Consider the following 24,909-nt stretch of genomic DNA (forward strand, 5'->3'; position numbering starts at 1 on the left):
CTTTGGTGATTTTTCGAGGGAGTTTCAAGAAAACCATCGGGGTAAGTGATTCTAACTCAATTTTGGCTAAAATACATGATTGTAATGTTGGATTCATCATTTGAGTAGAGATTTGGGATGAAAATTTGGGAAAAAAATCTTGGAACATCATAAAATGAATTTTTGGGATTTGAAAGCCGATTCTAAGTCGCAATTGAGTGAAACTAGTATGGATAGTCTCGTAATTGAATGGGTTTTCGAATTTTGAGACTTTGGTCGGATTCCGATACGTGGGCCCGGGGCCCGGGTTTGAGCAATTTCGAGATTTTTGATGTAAATTAGTTATTTTCGAGTGGGCTTTGTTCCCTTAGCATATTTTGATGGTATGAATCTGGTTTTGGTTAGATTTGGAGCATTCAGAGGCCGAGTCGAGAGGCAAATGCATCGCAGGCTAGAGTTTGGACCGGATTGAGGTAAGTAATGACTGTAAATGTTGTCCTGAGGGTATGAAACCCCGAATTTCACATCGTTGTGCTACTTTGAGGTGACATGCGTGCTAGATAACGAGTGTGTGGTCATGCACTATTGGAGATTGTGACTTAGTACGTCCCGTATGACTGTTAAGTCGCGTATTTGATTGAAAACTGTTTGATATCATTGTCTTTTGGAAATTATTACCATGTTTTGGGCTGAATGCCATATTTGGGCCTCGTGCCAACTGTTTTGAACTCTTTGGGGATTTTTACTACTATTCCTCACTGTTTTGACTTCATATTTGTACTCAGTCATGCTGTAATTTTACTATTTTCATAACTCAGCCATATTTACTCTGTTTTTTAATATTTTCAAATGAGCATCATGTTTTACTGTTGCCCGAGCGGCTTGAGAGATTTCTGACTAAGTGAGGCCAATGGTCTGTGTTGTGAGGACATTATGGGATCGGACTGCGCACCGCAACAGTGTTGTACTGATTCATGATTTTGAGGTTGAGGGCCTGTTCGATTTTAGGGTCGTGACAATAACTATCCCTGAAACTTTGTCACGCAAATAATTGCTGAAACGTTCTAAACAATGAAAAGGTGTATGGTAACGGTTCTTCTCTTCTAGCTACAAATTGGTTGTATTTCATTCATCTTCCTAATTGTCAATCCTTTGTTTTGCTTCTTTCCTCAAAAAGCTCTCCGATAATATTTGTTTACACTCCTGTTGACATAAATAAAATTCATAAATGATACCAACTAATTATGCAATGGTGATGAAATGTTCTCTTTATTTTCCTGTCAAGAAATCGAGTAGTGAGTCGGTGTAAATTTATACACTCCTAATTAATCTCAAATTCCAACACAACAATCTTATGGAGGTCCTAGTGGAGGACAAAGCTGCATATTGTTGGTTAGTGAGTAGAATGTGTCTAGACGATAAATTTCAAGTGGCCAAAGCAACATAAAATTCAAGGCTTTACATCCATTGCAAGTGATATATCATGTTTTTTCCCATTCTTAAAATTTTCTTTTGGAGGTAGGGGCAGGGGAGAAACGGGGATGTCACTTGAAAACCTTGAAGTGCATATGTGCTAGAGGGTATACGGTGCTGAAAGACTATATTACACCGGTCATTTCCAGCATCAGGTTAATTTGGGAATATCTATTTTCTTTTGTAATACTCTGTTTGTTTAGAACTATTTAGTGTAATATCTTATTCTTACACGCATGAAAATATATGAAAAGCTTATGATGCTTTCTTTTCGCTCTCTCGCGTTCTCTTCTCTAATTAATGGAGATTTTTGCATTTTTTTCACTAAGTCTTGACATGATATAAAAGTTAGGAGGATCAATTTTGCTCCTTTTTCTCCATTCATTGGTTGACTAACGATCTTTTTTTCCCTTTTTGAGACTTTAATCGAGTTAATTTTTTTTTTGTTGTCGACTTTTTATTTTGGTTCAATATTGAGAGAGCTGGTTCATGCGGGGGTGATCTTGACGAGACTTGTGCGTGTGGCTTTAGTTGTAATGTAAGATTTAGATTTATGTTTTTTTTTTCTTATGATGTTAGTGTTTTAGTCAGCTTACGCACACCTTGACAATTTCATTGTACTGCCTCCCACAATTATAGATACCAAACAACTCTACTCGCCAAAGCTTGGAGAGTGTTCTGTACATAATTTAGGGGACAATAGTTTTGTTTTCCTTTTTTTTTGGGCACAAGTAATTGGTATTGCAAGAACAGAATCCACCATTGAGTAGAGCACGAGTTAATAAGTATTGTCTTTAAACTTGTGTTTTTTATAGGTAGCCTGTTATTTTTTTTCTCCTTTATTTTGACATATTAGCTTAAGATTGTTCGTTTTCTTCATCTTATACTTTAATTTAAACCAATCAATATAAAAATGAACTAAATTGTCAAGGTGACCATCTTTAATGGGACTTAAGATGTGTGGTTTCGATATTGTCTCATGTGATTTCCATTTATTTAGTACAGAAATTATGCGACTCAATGGGAGCATATAATCTAAATGGGAAGAAATTGAACAGATTCAAGACAAGTCACTATTAAAAATATTGTTCTAACAAATAACAAATAATAGTTAAGAAAATTTGATGAGGCTTTTCAAGACCGCGCGAAGCGTAAATAAATTCACTAGTTTACGAATAAAAATCGTTTCTATCATTACAATGCTAATATGCAATAGATATTTCATGAAAATCACTTGTCATAATTAGTTCACAAATGCTAATATGCAATGTCTAACTCCTAACAGGAGCATTGAATTATACAAAAAAAATATTAGTAGTATTTTTCCAATGCAAATAATAAAAGTTACTAACATATAAGGATATTGTAATTGCTGACATGGCAGCATCCTCACCTTATAATTCCCCACACACAAACTTCAAAACTAACCCCCCCAATTATATTTCCAGTTCTAGAACATTCCTCCCTTTTCCCCTTAAACCCCCTTCTTCACACTTCCAGGGTTTTTAGACGAACCCTCAAGAATTCTTGCCCCATCTTCACACCCTTTATCCATACACACACAAAACACACACTGAAAAACTCAATAGAAACACCAAATAGTTTAGCTAATGGCCCCTGTAGTTAGCAGGAGTTTGACCTCTGCTCCTATGGCTTCAGTGCCTTACTCCCCTTCTATTGTATTGGGGAGTGGTAATACAAATAGGGTCTGTCTTAAAAATGGTTTCTTGCCTAAAAATAACTTAAAGAATGGATTTTTACAATCTGGGTTGAAGTGGAAATTACAAGAAAAGAGGGACAGTAGAGTAGTTGTTAGGTGTGAGGCTTCTGCTGTAGCTGAAAAGGAAGCTTCTGAGAGTCCTGGGGAGACTCATGAGTATCAGGCTGAGGTGGGTTTTTTATTTTCTTGAGTAAAATTTAAGTTTTTAGTTGTATTGGTTGGATTTGGATTATACATGAATTTTGGCTAGTCATAATATTATGAATTTTGTATTTGCATAATATTGGCATGAGATAAGTTTGAATGGACTGACGTGGTTCGTGATGATTTAGCCAGCCCCAATTTGTTCGGGATTGTCTGGGACTGAGGCGTAATAATAGTAGTAGTAGTTGTTGTTGCTGTTTTATGATTCCATGAATTTTTGAATGGATGCAATGGATTCATATTTTCATTTTCGGCTAGTTTGTTATTGTGGTACAGTTGAATGAAGAGGAATTGGCAGTTAGAATTTAGATGTTCCTTTTTATCAATAAGAAATTCATTCTATGAAGTAATCATTGCTGTGGTTTCCGACATAGTAAATATTTAATCTTTAGTCAATTTTAGGAGTTGTTGAATTCTTAATATAATTTAGCTTAAAGTCCTTTGTCCATAATTGTTTCTCTAACTCTCTTATTCAGATGTTAAAACTTAGAATACTGTTTTTTGCAGGTCAGTCGCCTATTAGACTTGATTGTTCACAGCCTTTACAGTCACAAGGAGGTTTTCTTGCGAGAGCTTGTGAGGTGGGGACATCTCTCTCCTTCTTTTCTTTTCCCAAGTGGCGAAACGTCTTAATACTACTTCATTGTTTTCTTGATAACATATAATTGTTCATCGTGTAAAGTTACTGGTTGTAGTCGGCATAGACATCATGATCCATGTTTGTGTCCAAAACCATCTATTTGTCATAGATTAAGTGTCTCATTTTCTTACTTGCCATTGATATCTGACTCTCGCCATTACCATTGTTTCTTTTGTTATTCATAGGGTTCTTTTTCTTTTTTCAATGCACTAGTAAGCCTTTGGGATGCTTTGTAATTGTTTTTTAAATTTTCCTCTCGTCCTTTTATGTGCTATTGCTGACTTTGGCTTCTTCTTTTGGACAGTAATGCTAGTGATGCTCTTGATAAGTTGAGGTTTCTGAGTTTGACGGAGCCTTCTTTACTTGGGGATTCTGGTGAGCTAGAGATTCGCATCAAGCCTGATCCAGACAATGGGACTATTACCATAACGTACGTGGCTTATTATTTAGCTGCATTTATGTTTTCCTTTTAAAGGGGGCTAATTAATTGATAATGCAGGGATACCGGTATTGGAATGACCAAGGAGGAGCTCATAGACTGTCTCGGGACTATTGCCCAAAGTGGTACCTCGAAATTCTTGAAGGCACTTAAGGTACTAGAGGGTATCTTCATGTTGTGGAGTAACTTCACAAGGTCTCTGACATTGGTTGTTAATTTGTGATTTAAAGTTATTGTCTCTAAGAGTTAAGCCACTCTCCTTTCCGTAGGAAAACAAAGATCTTGGAGCTGACAATGGATTGATTGGTCAATTTGGTGTTGGTTTCTATTCTGCATTTCTGGTTGCTCAAAAGGTAGCTGTTCATTGTACATGATTTATTTATCAATAAATAGCCGTTGCAATTCCACTGATTTTATTATCTTTTGATCTTTTTGTACAATCAGGTCGTAGTTTCCACAAAGAGCCCAAGGTCAGCTAAACAGTATGTTTGGGAGTCGGTGGCCGACAGTAGCTCATATGTCATCAGAGAGGAAACTAACCCTGAAAACCTTCTATCTCGAGGAACACAAATTACACTTTATTTGAGGGTACTGCAATACTTCTGCGCCTTTCTCTTGGCCTCTTTGCTCCTAAATCCCCTGGGTTTGGCATGTGCGAGCTTCAATGTTTTATTTTGTTTCTTCTCCTAATTTTTGTACTATAGAATATTATAACGAAGTAAAGATAAATTCCTAATATCCATCCCTGAACATGTCATCTGATGTCTTCTCTGCATGATAATGGGTTGAGAATTGTAAGACATTTAACTCTGAGAATCATAGCATTGTAATTTATCTTCTTCTTTGTGATAAGAAGGATCAGTAGAGAGCATTGTGAACGGTTTTGTTTCCTACTGAAAATGCATTCTGATAGGCTATCATCTTTTGTAGGATGATGACAAATACGAGTACTCGGAGCCCAAAAAGATCCAGGATTTGGTGAAGAATTATTCACAGTTTATTTCTTTTCCAATTTATACATGGCAGGAGAAATCAAGAACAATTGAGGTAAGTTTTTTGTATGTTCTAAAGCTGTTTTAAACTTATCTCATCTATTGTCTTTGGTGTTTGAGGAGAAATTGTTTGTGGTTTCAGCTAATGCCTAATGGACAATTTCCTGTTCATGAATATATTTTCCAGAGCTTTAGATGGTTAATTCCCTCTTTCTGTAACCTTATAAAAAATCATCCATGTACTACTACTCTTATTAGCAAAGCTACCTCGACGCTTATTTTGATGATGTGAAGGGGGATCAGATAAATTTCTAAGTTTGAGGCCTTTAAAAGTTTTTAAGTTCGAAAAAACCATTGCCAGGGCCAGATTGTGGGGGCCAGTTGGTGCTTAGAAAACTGATACACTTGCATCTTTTATACAATATACTTGCAAAAAAAGTTAGAGGTTGTTGTAGTGCTTGTGCTATTATTATGATAAGTATGTCTGATTTGCATTTTCATGTGATAACTTCGTTGATATTATTGTCATCATCATCATCATCATCACGTGAGGGGGTTTCAACTCGTTATCCGATGCTAGTTTCTATTCACCTATGCTGCTGGTCCTAATTTACAATGTTAAATTTCGACAGGTAGAGGAGGAGGAAGAACCAAAGGAAGGAGAAGAAAAAACAGAGGTGATGGTTTCAGACTTAGTTGCTTACGGTGTATTCTCTTCAGTATGTGTCTACACTTCTCAGCTTATTGAGGCAGTGGAATTCATGCTTCCTTTTCTTTGTAATGACAGGAAGAAAAGAAAAAGATAAAGAAGACTAAGACTGAGAAGTACTGGGATTGGGAGTTGACAAATGAAACAAAACCTATATGGGTGAGTTATTGACTACGGCGAGAGTTCTTTTGTGTGTTCTTGATGTCATATTCCTTTTTTTATGTCTGATATATGTTTTAGCGGTTATTCTAATTTGGAAAAATCCTTTTTCCCCCATAATAAATGTAGATGCGTAATCCAAAAGAAGTCGAGAAAGAACAGTACCAGGAATTCTACAAGAAAACTTTTAATGAGTTCTTGGATCCACTTACGTACACTCATTTCACTACAGAGGTATTCACTTCTCATATTCGATTGATGACTTGTCATTTTGTCAGTTTTAAAACTGGTATTTTAATTCTGATATTACAATTTGTGCAGGGTGAGGTGGAGTTTAGAAGTGTCCTATATATACCTGGAATGGCTCCTCTTAACAATGAAGATGTCATAAATCCCAAGACAAAGAACATACGGTTGCATGTAAAGCGGGTTTTCATTTCTGATGATTTTGATGGAGAGTTGGTGAGTTCTACGTTTATCTCTATTTGCAACTTGTAAAAGACATGTCAAGAGAATTGATATCTACCTCCTGTGTTATTGTGTAGTTTCTCATAAATGGTAGTTGTGTTTCTTTGTATGAACTAAATCCCTCCATTATCAGCATTTGTCTGGATGGTCAATTGGTCCTGCTGTGTTATTGGTGTGGAACTCTTAGAATAAGCTTCTGATGTCACTTCAACTTGTGTGTTATTCATTTCTTTGCTTCACCAAGCCATATCAAGAACTTAAATTTGATTATAATAACTGGTAAAATGTCAAACTATATGTTGCTTCTTTTCATCTTTCTTGAGCCGAGGGTCTATCGGAAACAACTTCTCTACCTTCCTAGGGTAGGGGTAAGGTCTGCGTGCCCTCCCCAGGCCCAACTTGTGGGATTCCACTGGGTTTGTTGTTACTTTTGTAATGATTACTTGGTCTTCTAGTTTTGTTGTCTTTCCTGTTTTCTATTAGACATTGTTGCTTTATCAAACGAGTTACTAGTTTTATGAGTTACTAGTTTTTGTACTTTGTGGGTTCATATCAGTACAAAATTTTAGGCACATACTAAGGAAAGTAGGCAACTGATTCTCAGATCCTGTTTGTTTTGAACTTCTGCACCAACGACCTGAGAATGTGTTGCTTCGTGTGAAGGAGGTTCTCACATGAACCCCTTTTATCTGGTGTTTGAACTGCTGTGTTGTGGTTTCTAAGCTCTGTTTTCTGTCCCCTGCGAAGTATATATCTGCAGTAGCGGTCATACTGAGGCCCATTTGTAAGACAGTCATCAGGGACGAACAGTCTACCAAACAAATTCATAGTCTCATTCTTCGAGCTACCTATTTGACATTAATATGCACGTAAAGAGAAGTGGTTTTTGAATCATGTTCAACAAGTGTACTGCAGAATAAAAGAATGATATGTGTGTTTAGTGGTAGAAGAAGAGATTGTGCTGTTCTAAATTGACTTTTGAGTGCCGTTGGTAGAAGAAGAGATTGTGCAACGTAGTGGCTTTTATCAGTTGATGCTAATTTTGTTTGCATTTTTCAGTTTCCGAGGTACCTGAGCTTTGTTAAAGGAGTGGTGGACTCAGATGACCTTCCTCTTAATGTTTCACGAGAAATTCTGCAAGAGAGCCGAATTGTAAGAACTAACTTTCGTGCTTCAATGAATTACATTTTAGACATTTCGTATGTCAACTGTATTCTTGTTTCGCAGTTTGCATTATGGTCAATTACTCAAGATGTCCTTTGCAGTTTGATTGAAAAGGAAGATCCTATTCTTAGATTGTAACACAATTATGTTATTTCATCCCAGGTTCGGATAATGAGAAAGAGACTAGTGAGAAAAACATTTGACATGATTCAGGATCTCTCTGAAAGTGAGAACAAGGAGGTAAAATTTCATCAAAGCTTTCTTTACCTTTGTAGTTTCCTTTGGTTCCTTATCAAAACATAATTTTCTTTGAATTCCGTAAAAACGCTGCTATTTTGTTACAGGATTACAAGAAATTCTGGGAGAACTTTGGTAAATTTATAAAGTTGGGATGTATTGAAGACACTGGTAATCACAAGCGAATAACTCCATTACTGAGATTTTTTTCTTCCAAAAGCGAAGAAGAGTTGATAAGCTTAGATGACTATATTGAGAACATGGGCGAAAACCAGAAGGCCATTTACTATTTGGCTACTGATAGCTTACAGAGTGCTAGAACTGCTCCTTTCTTGGAGAAGTTGGTTCAGAAAGGTATTGAGGTATGTGCTTCATCCCCCGGAAAGTGTAACAAAAATGGAATTGTATATGTGTATATCACAAAAAGGTGTACGAGTCCTGCTTTGTCAATCTATTTCTATATTGAGGAAAAAGAAACCTGTGGCCAGTACATTGTCCCCATATGGCGCTAAAACAACACAAAAATCCAACTCTCACCTTAATCTGCATGTCATGTCATAGTAGGATGTCCAACGGAAGACAAAACATGCATTTAAAAGGGGTGGGTGGGGGAGGGGAAGCTCTGCTGGAGAATCACCTTATCGGGCTTAAGTTCTCACTAGAATACCCTCTCTTTGTACACTCTTCTGACATTTTCTTGTGCTGCTGTGATACAGGTGTTGTATCTTGTCGAACCAATAGATGAGGTGGCTATCCAGAATCTACAAACATACAAGGAAAAGAAGTTCGTTGACATAAGCAAAGAGGACCTAGAGCTTGGTAAGCTTAATTTTTCTCGCATTGGCTGGGAATTCAGTATAGAAATTATTGCTTCTCTATATTTTCTGCGTTTTCCTTTAATTCGTATTTCCCACTCTGTAAACACGCAAATAAACAACAGAAGGGGTATTGGAGAAATAGAAATGAAATGGTCATTGAAGTTTGACCTCTTTCCACAGAGTGAACATATTTTAATCTCTGGATTTGATTTCAGATGATGACGATGAGGTGAAAGAAAGGGAAGCCAAGCAAGAGTACAATCTTCTATGTGATTGGATAAAGCAACAGTTGGGTGATAAGGTGGCTAAGGTACAGGTTTCCAAGCGTTTAAGCTCATCACCATGCGTGCTTGTATCTGGAAAGTTCGGTTGGTCTGCCAACATGGAAAGGTCTGTGGGTTATGATTTTTATCTTCTTTTTTTCCTATTCTTTGTCAGTTCATTTAATTTTAGAAATTGCAAAACTATGTGCTGAAGATCTTTGTTTCCTTTGTGTATGAAATAGGTTGATGAGAGCCCAAACCTTGGGAGACACTTCAACCCTGGAGTTTATGAGAGGGAGAAGAATATTGGAGGTTAATCCTGATCATCCAATCGTCAAAGACCTAAATGTAAGTTTGCCTTGCTTGATTTGCATAAGCTAGTTCCTTGATTTCGACTCTAAGAACAAGTGTTGTGAAATAAAAAAAAGGATATCTGAAATCGTAAGAATTTTAAATGATGAAACAATTTTACCTACAGAAATTTGGTAACATGATGGAATGTCATTCTGACCATCTGAACTATGATGATCACTTGATGCTAGGGAAGATAATTCTGAGATTGTGTCGTGAAGTTTCAGTCATCTGATTCTATAAATTCATTGAAGAATATCAGCCTTATAATATGTTCATAAAAGTTTTGTTTCCAATAAAAGATGAAGTAGGACGATGAAATGTACAATTATTATTGTGCATTGCTAACAGGAATTGTTTTTCTCCATTGTTAAAAGAAAAATACAGTAACTTATAAAAAGAATAATACAGTAAAGGTCGACTAAGAATCCTACGTATTTATCAACCAATGATTTTGTGGAACTTGCAGGCTGCATGCAAGAATGCACCCGACAGTTCTGATGCCAAGCGAGCTGTAGAACTATTGTACGACACTGCATTGATCTCCAGTGGATTTACTGTAAGTACTGTGGAACAGAACATAGTTTTTTCCTTCTCTCAATTTAGTAGAACAAATATTAAATAAGTTGTTTCTACTTGATACATGAATTTTTAACATTGGCACATTGGAAACAGCCTGATAGTCCAGCTGAGTTGGGTAACAAGATCTATGAGATGATGGCAATGGCTCTTGGTGGAAGATGGGGCAGATCCGAGGAAGACGAGTCAGAAACATCAGTACAAACTTCAACAGAGTCGGATGCAGGTTCGGCCGAAGTCTCAGAGGTACAAGTCGTCGAGCCATCAGAAGTAAGGACCGAGAGCAACGATTATTGGGAGTGATGTTAAAGTGTTTTGTCATTCTTGTTTAGGCATTCTTTCTGGCATGTCATCAGGAACTGCCAGAAGAGTAGAGCATTTTTGGTTTTTGTGAGGGGGTACTAGAATGTTATAGGGGAGAAAATGGAAATTGTATTAAAGAAATTTTGGCATGAATAAATTAGTTATAGAATTAGTAAGATTTGGTTGGTTTGGCCCCTCTTGCATTAAAATTTACTATGTTATCTCCTGTAAACACAAACCACTATACTAGCACAAAGGTAGCAATATAAAATGTAGCATTGTTCTTATGTTATACTCTCTCTGTGTAATCAAAGAGAGCGAACCGTTTGAAATTTGGTGGATAATAGGTCCGTTTCTCTACATTTTTACTTAAATATTAGGCTTTTGGCTGCAGTACAATTTGACACGTGTTGCTTTCTTATTATTGGACCAAAAGCTTGAGAGCTTTTTGTTTGATGACTTTTCACAAATACTGTAAACACGTTCCTCTTGGTATGAGTCTCACTGCTTGCGTTTGAAAGTGTCACTTAAGATTTTAACTTTTTTTTTTGGGCGGTTAATATTATTTTTAAAATATTCTTTTCTGTAATTTGTTTTCTTGAGCCGAGGGTCTTTCAGAAACAGTGTCTCTACTCCTTCGGGGTATGAGTAAGGTTTGCGCCAGATCCCACTTGTTGTTATTGTCGTCATCGTCTTTTCTGTAATTTGACTAAATTGAGTAGATTATTTACCATTCTTTTCAGGTTGCGATCTATGTTTGGTGTTGACAGTTTTTTAGTTGATTTTTATGTGATTTAATTGTGTGAATATGCACAAAAAATCTAACTTCTGTTAGTGGTGTTAAAATAGTATTAAGCTTCTTTTCGACAAATGTTATATTAAAAGCAAAACTAAAGTAAACCAACATAAAGAAAACAAATATGAGTTAGCAAAAATGGTGGATAAAAAGTGTGGCTCAAACTAAATAACAATTTAAATTATAGATATGGAAATCAGATCGAAGTTGTAGGTTATTTGTCGTTGTGTGCATCTGTCTAGACAGAAAAAGAAAATATAAAATAAGTAACATTTCCTTAATACTTTTAAGTGGTCTTAGTTCCATGAAGTTGTTGTGGACTTGTGGTCCGTGATCAAACAACAGTTTTGCATGGCTTGTTTGTTTAAACAAAATATCATATTAAGTTTAACTTTTATTAGCATTTTTTTTTTCAAAATCGAAAATTGGATAAGTTGTATATGCTGTTTGAAAGTTAGCATTTTACTCCTACGATTTGATATCTAGTGTTTTTTTCCCTCATTTATTTAATTTAATGATAAGCCAGCACAGAATCGGGCGAGGATCGCGGCGCGAATCCCAGCATGTATCAAGAAGAGGTCGATTAATTAGCCAATCATGAAATTTCTTACTGTATTTAAAATTGTATCAAGAGCGAGACTCCCATGCTATAAAGGGGGTCTGATCATTTGTAAACATCATCATATCCACGTAATACAAAGCAATATACTATCTTTCTCTTAAGCTCTCAATACTATGTTATTTTGTTTATATTTTTCAGTAAAATACTCGTTTGACTTGAGGGCGACCTAGCTCGAGAGCCAAAGCTATACATTTCTTTTGGTTTGCGTATATTTCTATTTACAGTTAATTTCAATATCAATTTACGTATCTTTTTATTTTGTGCCAAATTATATCACGTATTCTTATAACCGCGTATAAATTCAATTGTTGTCCATTTTTAGGGTAAACAAATAGATTTTAAGATTTTCTTTTAACAGAAGTCTCCAATTATTTTAATAGTTTTTCGGAGACTTAAAACATCAGGCAATATGAATATTTAGTCAGGGGTAGGTTATAACTAAGGGTGTTAAATGGGTGGGCCGGGCCGGTCCGGGTTGGAAAAAAAATGAAACTGGCCGGTTTCCGATCCGGGCCGGTTACGGGTTAGTTTTTACCGGGCTTAACGGGTCCGGGTTCATCCGGGTTAAAAATAAACTGTAAGGGTTATGGGTCCAAGGGGCCGGGCCGGGCCGAGTTAGTATTTTTATTTTATTTTTTATTTGTATTTTGTATAACTATTGTACTTTATATTAATATAAAGTAAAAATATAAAGAATACAATGAAGATGGAAAAAATTGCACTTATAAATTGCAAGTGCTACATTTATTTCAAAATTCAAACTTACAAATTGTAAAGTTTATATTTAACAAGTAAATTAACGAAAAAAGAGTAAATTCAAAGATTTTGCATTGCCTTAGACTCTAAAACTTTAAAAAAATTGAAATCTAGCCGTTAAATCGGCCCGAGCCGGTTAACCTATTCTACATGGATTTTGGTTGACCTGGTTTGATCGGTCCGATTAATCGGATGAATTAAAGTCAACGAATCAACCCCCTAACCCAGTAACCCTGCCGGATCCCTGGTCGGGCCGGTTCGGGTTTCAACCGGTCTGATCCGGGCCGGTCCCTGGTCAACCTGGCTAGTTTAACACCTCTAGTTATAACTTTGGAGCGAGACAACTTATCAACGAGCTAGTATTTAATTTACTTTTTTAAAGTTTTGTCCAATCTCGTGAGGGCACACTTTGAGTGGGAAATAAGTTACCCCATACCTGAAACCACTGTAGAACAAAGTTACTGTCAAACGGGTCACCCAATAAGGTAAAAGTAAAACCCGAATATCATTAGTTAATTCCTAACAACGAAAGAATAGGTTTTTTGAAGGGTTTAAGGCAGCCTCCATTGCCAACCCCCTCTTCCTCCTCCTTCCCTTTCTTCTCTTTCCCCCGCATTGTTTCTTCTCCAAGTTAACCTTTTGATGTTATTTTCACACTTTAATCAGTTCTCTACACCTTTATTTCAACTTACCAGTCAATAAGACTAACCTTTTCTCTTCAGTTTTCCAATAAAAAAAGATCCACTGAATATGTGGAGATATATATCAAAACAAGCTTATTCAAGAAAATTCAGAAACAGCCATGATTCAGCTTTATTGGGTTTTTCTCAGTGTTCTTCTTCTTTTGGAAAAACTAGACCTTTACAATGCTTGTGTGAAGAAAGTACTACAAACCCCAACTTGGGTTTGTCTCAAAATTCAATCTTTTCTAGAATTAGTAGAAAAGTTAGGCATTTAGAAGGCATTTGTGAAGAAAGTTCTAAAAATCCTCACTTGGGTTTGTCTCAAAATTCACTCTTTTCAAGTGTTAAAGGGGATTTTCGTGTTTGCGGTAAGAGGGGTAGTGGATCTTTAGGATTTTTGAGGAGTTATGGTAGTGCTGCAGAAGCTATTGCATCTACATCTGAAGAAGATATTGATGAAATTCAAGAATTAATAGAGGAAATGAACAAAGAAAATGAGGCTTTGAAGACCAATTTGCAACCAAAACAGCCTAAAACAATAGGTGGGATGGGGGTTGGGAAGTACAATTTGCTTAGGAGAAGGCAGATAAAGGTAGAAACTGAAGCGTGGGAAGAGGCGGCGAAGGAGTATCAGGAGCTATTGATGGATATGTGCGAGCAAAAGCTGGCACCAAACTTGCCTTACATGAAATCTTTGTTCTTGGGTTGGTTTGAGCCGTTGCGAGATGCTATAGCTGCTGAGCAGAAGTTGTGTGATGAAGGGAAGAACCGCGGGGCATATGCTCCGTTCTTTGATCAATTGCCTGCTGAAATGATGGCTGTGATTACAATGCACAAGTTGATGGGTTTGCTAATGACTGGTGGAGGAACTGGCAGTGCTAGAGTTGTACAAGCTGCTTCCCACATTGGTGAAGCTATTGAGCATGAGGTTCGTGTATTGCTTTGTTTGAATATGTACATTGCATGCAATTTTATATATTTGGATAAGATTCTAGCATGCTATACTGACCAAATATAAAAGAAGAAGAGGACGATACTAACACTCCCTATATAGGTTGCTCGTTCCTATATTGGTTTTTTTCCTCTCTAGGTTTCTTAGGGTCCTTTTCTTCGACCAACAGAGCAATGTTGTTACATGGAGAGTTTTCTTTATTTGTAAGTGCAGTTTATGATCTGCTAACTATTGCTGCCTGTACATTTGTTTGGATGTTACTTATTTTTTGGTGACCATGTGCTAAGACACTCCCCTCTCATCTAGAAAGGATAGGTAGTCGACAGAGAATAGAGCGATAGCACAAACACATTAACTGAAAGAGATTACAAGATTACATCCGTAGAGGAGTGGGGAAAGCTACTTAGATAGTCCGGTTGATTTAATGTGCTGTCCTGCACTGTCTTTTATTGATTAGCGAACTTGATTTTTTTCTTTTCTGGCCATAGCTTGCTTAATCTTTATTAGAAGTCTCTTAACCAAAAGTTGCTAATGGAACTAGGGAGAGATTGCTGTAACTTTTCATTTCTTTATTCATGTGTAGTATGTTGCACTATCAATATGGGTGAAATGATGCTGCAAAATTATCTCTTTCTTCTTGTTGATAAAGTAAAAGTTCCATTGATAAATTCAGAGAAAAACCTGCTATACGAGTGGTATACATAGGTGGTAGAACCTGCAAGAAACCATGGTTCGCCACAAAGCGCACCCAATCATCAAGACTCACTGAAATTTCATGGGTGCTCCAAAAATTGACTAAAAATAGTATATGCACAAGTGTATTTTCAACACCCTTTAGAGCTCTCCTATTTCTCTCACTCCAAGGAACCTATGCCCATGCCAATCTCCCAAGCCCTCTTCTCTCCAATTCCTTTGTTTAATGGTGCAGGTGGCCTAGATATCCTTCACTCTCCTTGGCATCACCCATTAAATTCCAAAAAGGTTCAAAGTTGTTCACTGTAAGTGGTTCACTACTTGACAATGGAGAAACAAATGATTCACGCCGTCTCCCACAATTTGCACATACAGCACATACTAGTATGTAAAAGTTTCCCTTCTCCAGATTATTTGCCATGAGGATAGCACTCCTAACTGCCTAACCATGTGAAGAAACACACTTCCCCTGGAGCTCCGACATCCAACTTGTGATATGCAGGACCACTTCCCTTCTCTTCTGAGGGGCATGCAATAAAAAGATTTCATAGAAAAGATTCTCTTGTTCATCTTCAAGTGTCCTTTTTTGTTGGCATCATTCATTGATTATAAAGCAGCTTCAGTATTCGGTGCTAGAGGTGGAGGTAGAGGTGCTAGAGGAGGAGCTCAAGCCACTAAAGGTGGAGGCCAGCCAGCTGCAGGCCGTCCTAGAGATGTAGTTCAGGGTGGTGGGGCCCAACCCCGATGTTATGCTCTTCCAGCCAGGCCCGAGGCTGAGGCTTCAGATGCAGTTATCACAGGTACTGTTCTGGTTTGTAGCAGAGATGCTTTAGTTTTATTTGATCCGGGATCTACGTACTCCTATGTGTCATCTTATTTTGCACCGTACCTGGTCATGCCTGGTGATTCTTTGAGTGCTCCTGTTTATGTGTCTACACCTCTTGAGGTGCTCATTTATCGTCATATAACCGTTTATTTATCGTCGAAGAGTTTATCGTCAAAAACATCAAAAAGTTTTTGACGAGACATTCCGCCAGACTAATATAATGTGGGGATCTGAGGAAGACGAGGTTTTGGCCAGTATGAGGAAGTTGTTTCTAGATGAGGAAGACATGGACTACAATGCAATCTTAGAGGAAGAGGAGGATGAAGACCTTACCATGCAGACATTGGAAAAAGGAGTCGTTCTCAGGAACCGGACTGCTGCACCATCCCGGGCTCGCCGATGTAGAAAATGCATTCAAAAATACCTGTTTTTAAAAGCAAAATGAAGGTTGCTGGAAAAGGCGTTAAGTTCGATTATGCGAAAAGATTGAGGGACTTGCCCTCAAGCCCTGATTCTGACGCTAATGTGCATGTCCAGGCCCCAGATGATGATGATTTTGAGTCTCCTGCTCCTCCTAAAAACTCGCAACTAGAGAGCAGTCGAATGACTCGTTCGCAAACGAGGGCATCCTATCATATCATCTCAGCCACTATGAGCAAAATCATCATCGCATACCAGCTGATCAGGTGGTGGTGCGTATATAATGCCATAACCTTTTCCCATATCCCGTATACATATATTATAAATATATACGTGTATATAACGCCATCTGGTCATGGGTCAATAAGGACATTTGGTTTTGTGCAATCATTTGCAGATTATTCTTTATTCTCTTGTATAAAGAATGGTTTAACATTACATGTTCTTGTTTATGTCGACGATCTGATCATTACCGGAGACGATTCTGGTGTTATTGCTAACTTCAAACAATATTTGCATCGTTGCTTTCACATGAAAGATCTTGGGCCATTACGAGTACGGGGGAAACACCGTTTTCACTTGTGTACGGAGCTGAAGCCTTAATTCCAGTCGAGATAGGGGAATCAAGTACGAGATATACTCAAGCTACTGAAGAATCGAACGAAGAAGAGATGCGGGTAAACCTGGATTTACACCTCAGAATACGATTCCGGGCATACGCCCAAGTCCCATATTTTACTACGGACCCTCTGGGACCGTCGGAACACGGGTCCGAGTCCGTTTAAACAAAATGTTGATATGCGCCGACCCGACAAATTCATGACTGATTTTCCCGCCTAGGCCACAAACCGAGTCAAACCTGGCTGCCAAAGGCCAGAGAATCTTTGCACATGGAAGACACAGTCCCACGGCCCGCCAGGATAATCATGGCAGCCACTCTCTGCCAACAAAAACAAGTGCTGCACAGCTTGGTAAGATCACAATCTGTCAGCACAATCATGGGAGCCAATCTGGGCCAGCAGGAATTAGTGCATAACAACTGGACGGGGCCACTGGCAGAAAGTCTGCCAACACAATGATGAAAGTCACCTATGCCAGCAGAAAGTTGTGCCACACAGCTGGACGGGTCCACCGCCAGCAATACCCATCAGTGGACGTTTTTGTGTATAAATAGATATGCTTAGGTCTTGTTAGAAGGCAGATCTCACATACTTAGCTTGTACTTCCTTTTGTATATCAAGTAAATCAGAAAATTGGCCTTGGCCTCCAAACTCTTGTGTGTCTTTTACTTCATTATCTTTTCAGCCTTGTGTATTGTGCGCTTGCCATTCCTTGAGCACGAATTTCTGCTTATTTTTGGGTTAGGACTGAAGCTAGCAGCAGCATAAGGCTGTCTAGTTGTCCGCACGTAGCTTACTGGAGTTATGCCCTTGACAAATTGGTATCAGAGCGAGGTTTACAGAATGGCAACAGATAGAGATAATGTTGATCTAGGCAACATTCGTGGAAGAGACGAGTCACCAACAAAGAGGCAGAAACCGAAAAAGAGAGGGACAAGCAAGATGTGAGATCCCGCCATAACATCAACAAGTGAGGTGCCACCCCCACAACAAGTTAGCCATGGTGTAGATGGAGGTTTGGCTGCACTTCCTTTGGAAATACGAGCGAACCTGTTTGAGAAAGAGCATGTTGGTGACTATTAATGCAGTTCCAAACAGTCCAATTCTAGCTGGCATTTTGGGTTGTGAAGTAGGAAATTTACCAACTAAGTACTTGGGACTATCTTTGGGTTCCAAGAACAAAGTTGCAGATATATGAGAAGAGGTACTAGATAAATATGAAAAGAGACTTACAAGGTGGAAAGCACAGTACTTATCCCTAGGGGGAAGGATCATTTTAGTGAGCTCTGTCCTGGACTGCCTACCCACCTACATCATGTCCTTATTTCCTATCCCAGCCAAAGTAAGGAGAAGAATTGATCAACTGGGAAGGAACTTTATTTGGAAAGGCAACAGGGAGTCCAAAGGCTCCCATCTTGTTAACTGGAACACTCTCATCTCTAGCAAGAGAGTTGGCGGTCTAGGCATTAGAAACTTAAGTTTGCATAACAAGAGTCTCTTAATGAAATGGTTATGGAGATTCAATACTGAGAAGCAAGCCTTATGGAGACAAGTTGTCAACTGCAGGTACGAGCAATCAAGACACTGGAGCACCAAACCAGTGAGAACTCCTTATGGAGTTGGCAATTGGAAAGCCATCAGGAATCTATGGGAGGAATTTACAACAAACACAAGCTTTAAGATAGGAAATGGGAGGATGATATCATTTTGGCATGATGATTGGATTGGTCAATGGAGCATTAAAAGATCTTTTTCCTGATCTGTTCAATCTCACCACTACGCCTAATGCCACAGTAGAAGAAACTTGGAACTCCCAGGGCTGGAACCTAATTTTCAGAAGGCTTCTCAATGACTGGGAAGTCACTAGAGCTACTGAGATTCTCAAAGTGCTAGAAGGTTTTGCAGGATTAAGTGAGGCGGAGGATTCTCTTACATGGAAAAGAGGCAAGGGCTCTAAATTTACAGTCAAGGCTGCATACAACTATCTATCATCCAGAGGACACCCCAACTATCCTTGGCCTTGGAAAAAGATTTGGAAGATCAAAGCACCATTCAAAGCTATTTGCTTTTCATGGTTTTTTTTTGAATTGGTATCTATTGTATATATTATAAATATCAGTACATAGGTTGCACTGAAAACCAAATTTACATGGAGAGGATTTGGAGATGTTCTAATTTGAGACCTAGCAAGATCCTAGTATGTCTATGATTGTCAATGTATCTTTTGTGTACATCTATTTGCACCAAAAACAGAAAAGAAGAATACAATTGAGTTTGATCTTCTGCACTGGATTGCTTCTATCTTCAAAACATCTAGCGTTCCTTTCCCTCCAAACTGTCCACCAGATACAAGCCGGGACAGTCCTCCATCTATCTCTACTAGTTGCTTCAGCTCCAGCTTCTTCCCAGCTATAAAGGACATCTTTAAGCCTGTATGGCATTGACCATGAAATACCCCTAAGACTAATAAAGATTTTCCATAGTTGGTCTGTAATCTTGCAATGTAGAAACAAATGTGTGACAGTTTCAGCATTTTCCCCATACAGAAAACATCTTGAACACAGAGAAATTCCTCTTTTTATAAGATTATCCTGGGTTAATACTGCCTCCTTTGCTAGTAGCCAAGGAAGCAAGCTACCTTGTATGGAATCTTTGTTTTCCATATATGTTTCCAAGGCCATGTGTCTACCTGTTGGTTATTATGATTCAAAATCTTATATGCATCCTTCACTCGGTAAACCCCTCTGTTATGCCTCTTCGACCATATTGAATCCAAACCTTCCTGTAATCCTGTAAATGCTTCCAGCTCTTTGTAAAGGTCAGCTAATCTTGTTATCTCCCAGTCATTCAACTGTCTTCTTAGAGCGATTTCCTATCCTTGATGACTCCACATATCAGCTACTGTCTTATGCTGGTTTTGTGCTAAACCAAACATATCTGGGTATCTTTCCTTTAAGCTTCCAATTCCTAACCAGTTATCATTCCAAAATGATGTGTTCCTTCCGTTGTTCACTCTTATGGAGGAGTGATTCTTCATTATAGGCCAAAGTTCTCTGATGGATTTCCACACACTTACTCCATATGATGTTCTGACTTTTTTTGACACCCAGTTATTTTCCTCACCATACTTTGCTTTGATCACTTTGCCCCATAAAGATTGGGGTTCTTGAGAGTACTTCCATAACCATTTCATTCTAAGAGCCTTGCTATGATTCTTCAAATTCCTTATTCCTAAACCACCTTGTTTTTTTGAGTGATAATCGTCGAGAAATAGACAAAATTCTCTCTCTACTTTCTTAAGCTCTTAGGCACACTCCCCGAGGAGCCTGAGAACAAGGATTTCTGAGATTCCATAAACACCATTAGCACGCCGATTAAATTCCGACCAACCCTCTGAAAATAGCTCCGACAAAATACCCCTCACGCGCCCCCACGCGCAGCTCGTCTCCGGCGAGACAAATGCCACGAGCCGGCGCGTGAGCAAGATCCTGACCTCTTTTCAAAAATTTCTTTTTGGACAACATGATCACTGGGTATTTCCGACCACACCCATACAATCCTTTCTGAATTCCGACAACTTTTATTTTTCCGGTGGCGGGAACCCTTCTCTGTCCAGATTTCTGGTTCCTGTTCCTTTTTTCTTTCAAGCTTTCTAGCTCACTATGAAAACTTACAAACATCCTCTAAATTTCAAAAACTGAGCAGCTGGATAGTACAATATGGGAGACAACAGGATATATTTCAACGCAGGATTCAAATCTTTCGACATCACCAGATGGAACTCCAACAAAAACACATGGTTTGAATGGGTTGAGAGAAGTCGCAACATGATGAGAAGATCATCCATGGGCAGAAAGGCAATGGAATGGATCTGCTTTGCACTTAAAGAAGCATCGACAGGTCAAAACAATCTAGTGAAGAGATGGAAGTACAAGGAGCAAATGATAGAACATTTCTGTACTAGGAAATTTAACGCTCAGGAAAGATATATGAGTATTCTGTCACTGAAGGGAGAAGGGAGGTCAGTGATAATAATCCCAGAGTTAACTTTGAATTCTGGCTGGAAAGACATAGCAGCTAAGATAGAAAGATTCATTTATCAGACCACCAGGCTGAATTCCATAGTACCACCCAGAAACACTGTGGAAAATCTCCCTTATGCCCAAGCAGTTAAGGAGAGTAAATGGCAGTCCAATACCCTTCGAGAGGCAAGGGTCAACACGAACAATGGGGAAATCTCTGTTTTGGAACCTACTGGAGGAGAGGACACAGGTCTCCTAAAAAAATGCATTATCGGTTTTTTGGGAAAGAAATCAATGAGAGACCCACTTTAGCAGACATAAGGCGATGGGCTAGTGCTTCATGGAACAAAGCATATGGAGTAAACATATACGAAATGACAGGCAACATGTTTCTTTTTGAATTTCCAAACAGATTCATGGCGGAGCAGATTGTGCAAGGGGAATGGAGATGGAAAAAGTTCAAGCTTCATCTGGAATGGTGGAATCATACTGCTGGTTGCATTCCAAACTCACAAATTGAGGAAACATACTGGATTAGAGCCATGGGAATTCCTTTACATCTATGGTCACAAAAGATCTTCAAAGAAATAGGAGATCTCTGTGGGGGATGGTTAGCTACAGAAGAAGAAACTGATCTCAAAAATTATCTTAAGTGGGCAAGAATCAAATTGCTGGTGATGGCAGAAAGACTCCCAATGAGGTTGGGATTGAAAGAGACGGTACCAAATTTTTCATCCCAATCTGGGCTGAAAGAAAGACACGGTATGAGCTAAACACTGATAAAGGAAAGGCAAGTGGGCAACTTACACAAGGTTCAACTTCGATGAATCAGAGCAGTAAAGTGTCAAAAATCGAGCTGAAATCCTATGACCCCGATTTGGCTGCACAAGTCATTTTTAATGACCTCTCGTGTGAGTTTTCTGTTGATACTGGGCTGAAGCCTTATATCGAGGAAATGGGAGGACCTTCTTACTGGGGGCAAAAGAGTCCTCTCCAGGGGATCCAACTCCCAATGTAAATCATGAAAGTATGCAAAAGGCAACACTTATCAGTTGCAGTCAGCTAGAAGGTGGAGTAGAGTTAGCAAGATTGGAACATAAGGCAGGGGAGCAAAGCATAAACACAAAGATGGGGAATGATCATGTAGGAAGTGCTTTGGAACATCTGAAGCAATTTAGCTCTATCCAAGAGTGGGAAATCGAGGAGGTGAACCCTATAGCAGTTCAGCAACACAATCCATTATTGGATAAAGACATGGATGCAACAATATGGGTCCATCAAAATATGATCAAATTGGGGAAAATGTTTGGAGTAGATTTTCAAGGCCATGAAGAAGAAGCACTGGAGTTGTTAATGCAAATTGACAGCTGCAGACAAGTAAGAAGGGTGGAGACAGAGTTGGAGGTAAAGAAACAAAGATTCAAAGGATCACTGGAATTAAAAGGGTTAACTTCTTTTGATGTCAAATTCAAGAGTGACGGGAAAAGGAGTAGGGGAAGAGATCTATCAATCATTTCAATATGAAGATCAAAGTAATTTCCTGGAATGTAAGGGGATTGAACGATAAGAAGAAAAGGGAGATCATAAAAAGTCAAGTGCAGAATTGGAGGGCAGACATTATATGCATGCAAGAGACAAAAGTCGAGGGGGATATCGAGGAAATAGTCAGGCAAATATGGGGTGGTAGATGTGTGAGGTATACAAGTTTAGAAGCTAGCTGCACGAGAGGGAGGATTTTGTTGTTATGGGATTGCAGAGTATGGAAAGGGGAGGTGTTACAGACTGGTGCATACACTTTGACGTGCAAGTTTGACGCTCTTTTACAGAATTTTCAATGTCACATAACAGGAGTGTACGCTCCAAATTGTAGAATAGAAAGGAAAAAAGTGTGGAGAGAAATTGGTGCAGTGAGGGGATTGATGGAAGGTCCTTGGGCGGTTTGTGGCAATTTTAACGTTACAAGGTACCCTTCTGAAAAACGGGAATGTTCAAGGAGGTCCAGAGTGATGGTGGAGTTCTCGGATTTTATAGAAGATATGGAGTTGATAGATCTTCGACTTAAAGGAGGAAACTATACTTGGTTCAAAGGGGACAATCATACAGCGACTTCAAGAATTGATATATTTCTTATTTCAGAAGAATGAGATGTAAGCTTCAGAAACATCAAGCAAACTATCCAACAAAGGTTGATTTCGGACCATTCACCTGTGGCTCTATACTGTGGTGCGTGGGAACAAGCTAAATCATACTTTAAGTTTGAAAATTGGTGGCTGAACGTGGAAGGTTTTGATGACAGAATTAGAGAGTGGTGGGGATCTTTTGAATTCTCAGGAAGACCTGATTACATTTTAGCTTGCAAGTTAAAAGCTCTCAAGGGCAAGCTAAAAGGATGGAGCAGAAGTTACGAAGGCAATTTGGGACTGCAAAAATCAAAATTGCTAAGTAAACTAGCAGATTTTGAGACAACACAACAACTAAGAGCGTTGACAGAGGAGGAATCAGTGAGGAAAGCAGCTACTCTAATGGAGATTGAGGAGCAACTCAAGAATGAATAAATTGCATGGAGACAAAAATCAAGAGCTCTGTGGCTCAAAGAAGGGGATAGGAATACAAAATTTTTCCATCGGACTGCAAATGCACGCAAGAGAAACAACAACATTGACTAAATAATGATTCGACATGAAGTTGTCGAGGATCCAGAAAGAATAGAGAATGAGATCATTGAATTCTACAAGGAGCTATACACAGAACCTGAACAGTGGAGACCAACAGTCAATTTCGAAAATAGTTCAAGCATTTCTGAATCAGAAAGGGAGTCTTTACAGAGGAACTTTGAGGAACAAGAAGTGCTGAGCAGTCTGAAGATGTGTGCAAGTGTCAAGGCTCCAGGTCCAGATGGATACACAATGAGTTTTTTCAGAAAGTGTTGGGACATTTTGAAGGAAGATATCATGACGGCTTTTAACAACTTCCATTCACAGGAGATGTTTGAGAAAAGCTTCAATGCAACATATATAGCTTTGATTCCAAAGAAGACAGGTGCGAAAGAATTGAGAGACTTCAGACCGATCAGTTTGATAGGGAGCTTCTACAAATTGCTCTCAAAAGTCTTAACTGAAAGACTTAAGGGGTGGTTTGGAAAATTGTCGATGCTCAACAAATGGCGTTCATCAAAGGAAGACAAATAATTGATGCAGTGTTGATTGCTAATGAAGCTGTGGACTCAAGAATAAAAAAGAAAGAACCTGGAATCTTATGCAAATTGGATATCGAGAAGGCCTATGATCATGTGAACTGGAGCTTCCTACTAAGAATGTTAGAACAAATGGGTTTTGGGCAAAAATGGATTAGATGGATGAAATTTTGCATATCTACTGTGAAATTCTCCATTCTCATAAATGGATGTCCTAAAGGTTATTTTCACTCACACAGAGGTCTCAGACAAGGTGATCCTTTATCTCCTTTTCTATTCATCATAGTCATGGAAGGTTTGAACAACATGATCAAAACGGCTAAAGTCAGTGGATGGGTTAAAGGCTTTGAGGTAAACAGGAGTGGGGCTAACAATCTAGAGATCACACATCTCCAATATGCTGATGATACTCTAGTCTTCTGTGATGCTGAAAAAGACCAACTTAGATTCTTAAGGATCATTTTGGTTTTATTTGAGGGAGTATCAGGATTACACATTAACTGGAGAAAGAGCAATATTTTTCCCATTAATGAAGTTAACAACATGGGGCAACTGACACAGATATTGGGAGGAGAAGTTGGGTCCCTACCAACTGTTTACCTTGGGATGCCTCTTGGTGCAAGATCCAAATCAAAAGAAATCTGGAATTTAGTCATAGAAAAGTGTGAGAAGAAGTTGTCAAGATGGAAATCGCAATACCTATCATTGAGGGGTAGGCTAGTTCTAATCAACTCAGTATTAGACTCTCTACCTACTTACATGATGTCTTTGTTCCCAATTCCAGCAGGCATTTTACAGAGATTGGACAAACTCCGAAGATCATTCCTT

The 24,909-nt window shown here is 38.6% G+C and overlaps 2 protein-coding genes across 2 annotated transcripts in view; both read left to right on the plus strand.

Annotated features, from left to right (window-relative positions):
* Positions 1 to 2,876: 2,876 nt before the first annotated feature.
* On the plus strand, positions 2,877 to 10,676 carry LOC107785602 (heat shock protein 90-5, chloroplastic). Its single transcript, XM_016606945.2, has 19 exons — positions 2,877 to 3,341; positions 3,884 to 3,957; positions 4,321 to 4,446; positions 4,516 to 4,609; positions 4,725 to 4,808; positions 4,900 to 5,043; positions 5,386 to 5,502; positions 6,080 to 6,124; positions 6,235 to 6,315; positions 6,445 to 6,549; positions 6,637 to 6,777; positions 7,843 to 7,935; positions 8,110 to 8,187; positions 8,292 to 8,546; positions 8,901 to 9,003; positions 9,218 to 9,392; positions 9,508 to 9,613; positions 10,086 to 10,175; positions 10,292 to 10,676. Exons 1-19 carry the CDS (start codon positions 3,063 to 3,065, stop codon positions 10,496 to 10,498), a joined length of 2,397 nt encoding a protein of 798 aa, XP_016462431.1. The 5' UTR covers positions 2,877 to 3,062; the 3' UTR covers positions 10,499 to 10,676.
* A 2,386-nt stretch (positions 10,677 to 13,062) lies between these two features.
* The window catches only part of LOC107785601 (DNA-directed RNA polymerase 1, mitochondrial), a 30,031-nt gene continuing 18,184 nt past the window's right edge, over positions 13,063 to 24,909 (plus strand). The window contains exon 1 of the mRNA XM_075241248.1: positions 13,063 to 14,283. Within this exon, the coding sequence (XP_075097349.1) occupies positions 13,423 to 14,283 (861 nt within the window). The 5' untranslated portion in view covers positions 13,063 to 13,422. The remainder of the gene's footprint in view (positions 14,284 to 24,909) is intronic.

Source organism: Nicotiana tabacum, chromosome 20 (genome assembly GCF_000715075.1).
Source record: "Nicotiana tabacum cultivar K326 chromosome 20, ASM71507v2, whole genome shotgun sequence".
Lineage (NCBI taxonomy): Eukaryota > Viridiplantae > Streptophyta > Magnoliopsida > Solanales > Solanaceae > Nicotiana > Nicotiana tabacum.

Coding starts and splice junctions, on each gene's coding strand:
- LOC107785602 (XM_016606945.2), top strand. CDS start 3,063: ATGGCCCCTGTAGTTAGCAGGAGTTTGACCTCTGCTCCTATGGCTTCA. Junction 4,610..4,724: donor AATTCTTGAAGGCACTTAAG/GTACTAGAGGGT, acceptor TCCTTTCCGTAG/GAAAACAAAGATCTTGGAGC. Junction 6,125..6,234: donor AAGGAGAAGAAAAAACAGAG/GTGATGGTTTCA, acceptor TTGTAATGACAG/GAAGAAAAGAAAAAGATAAA.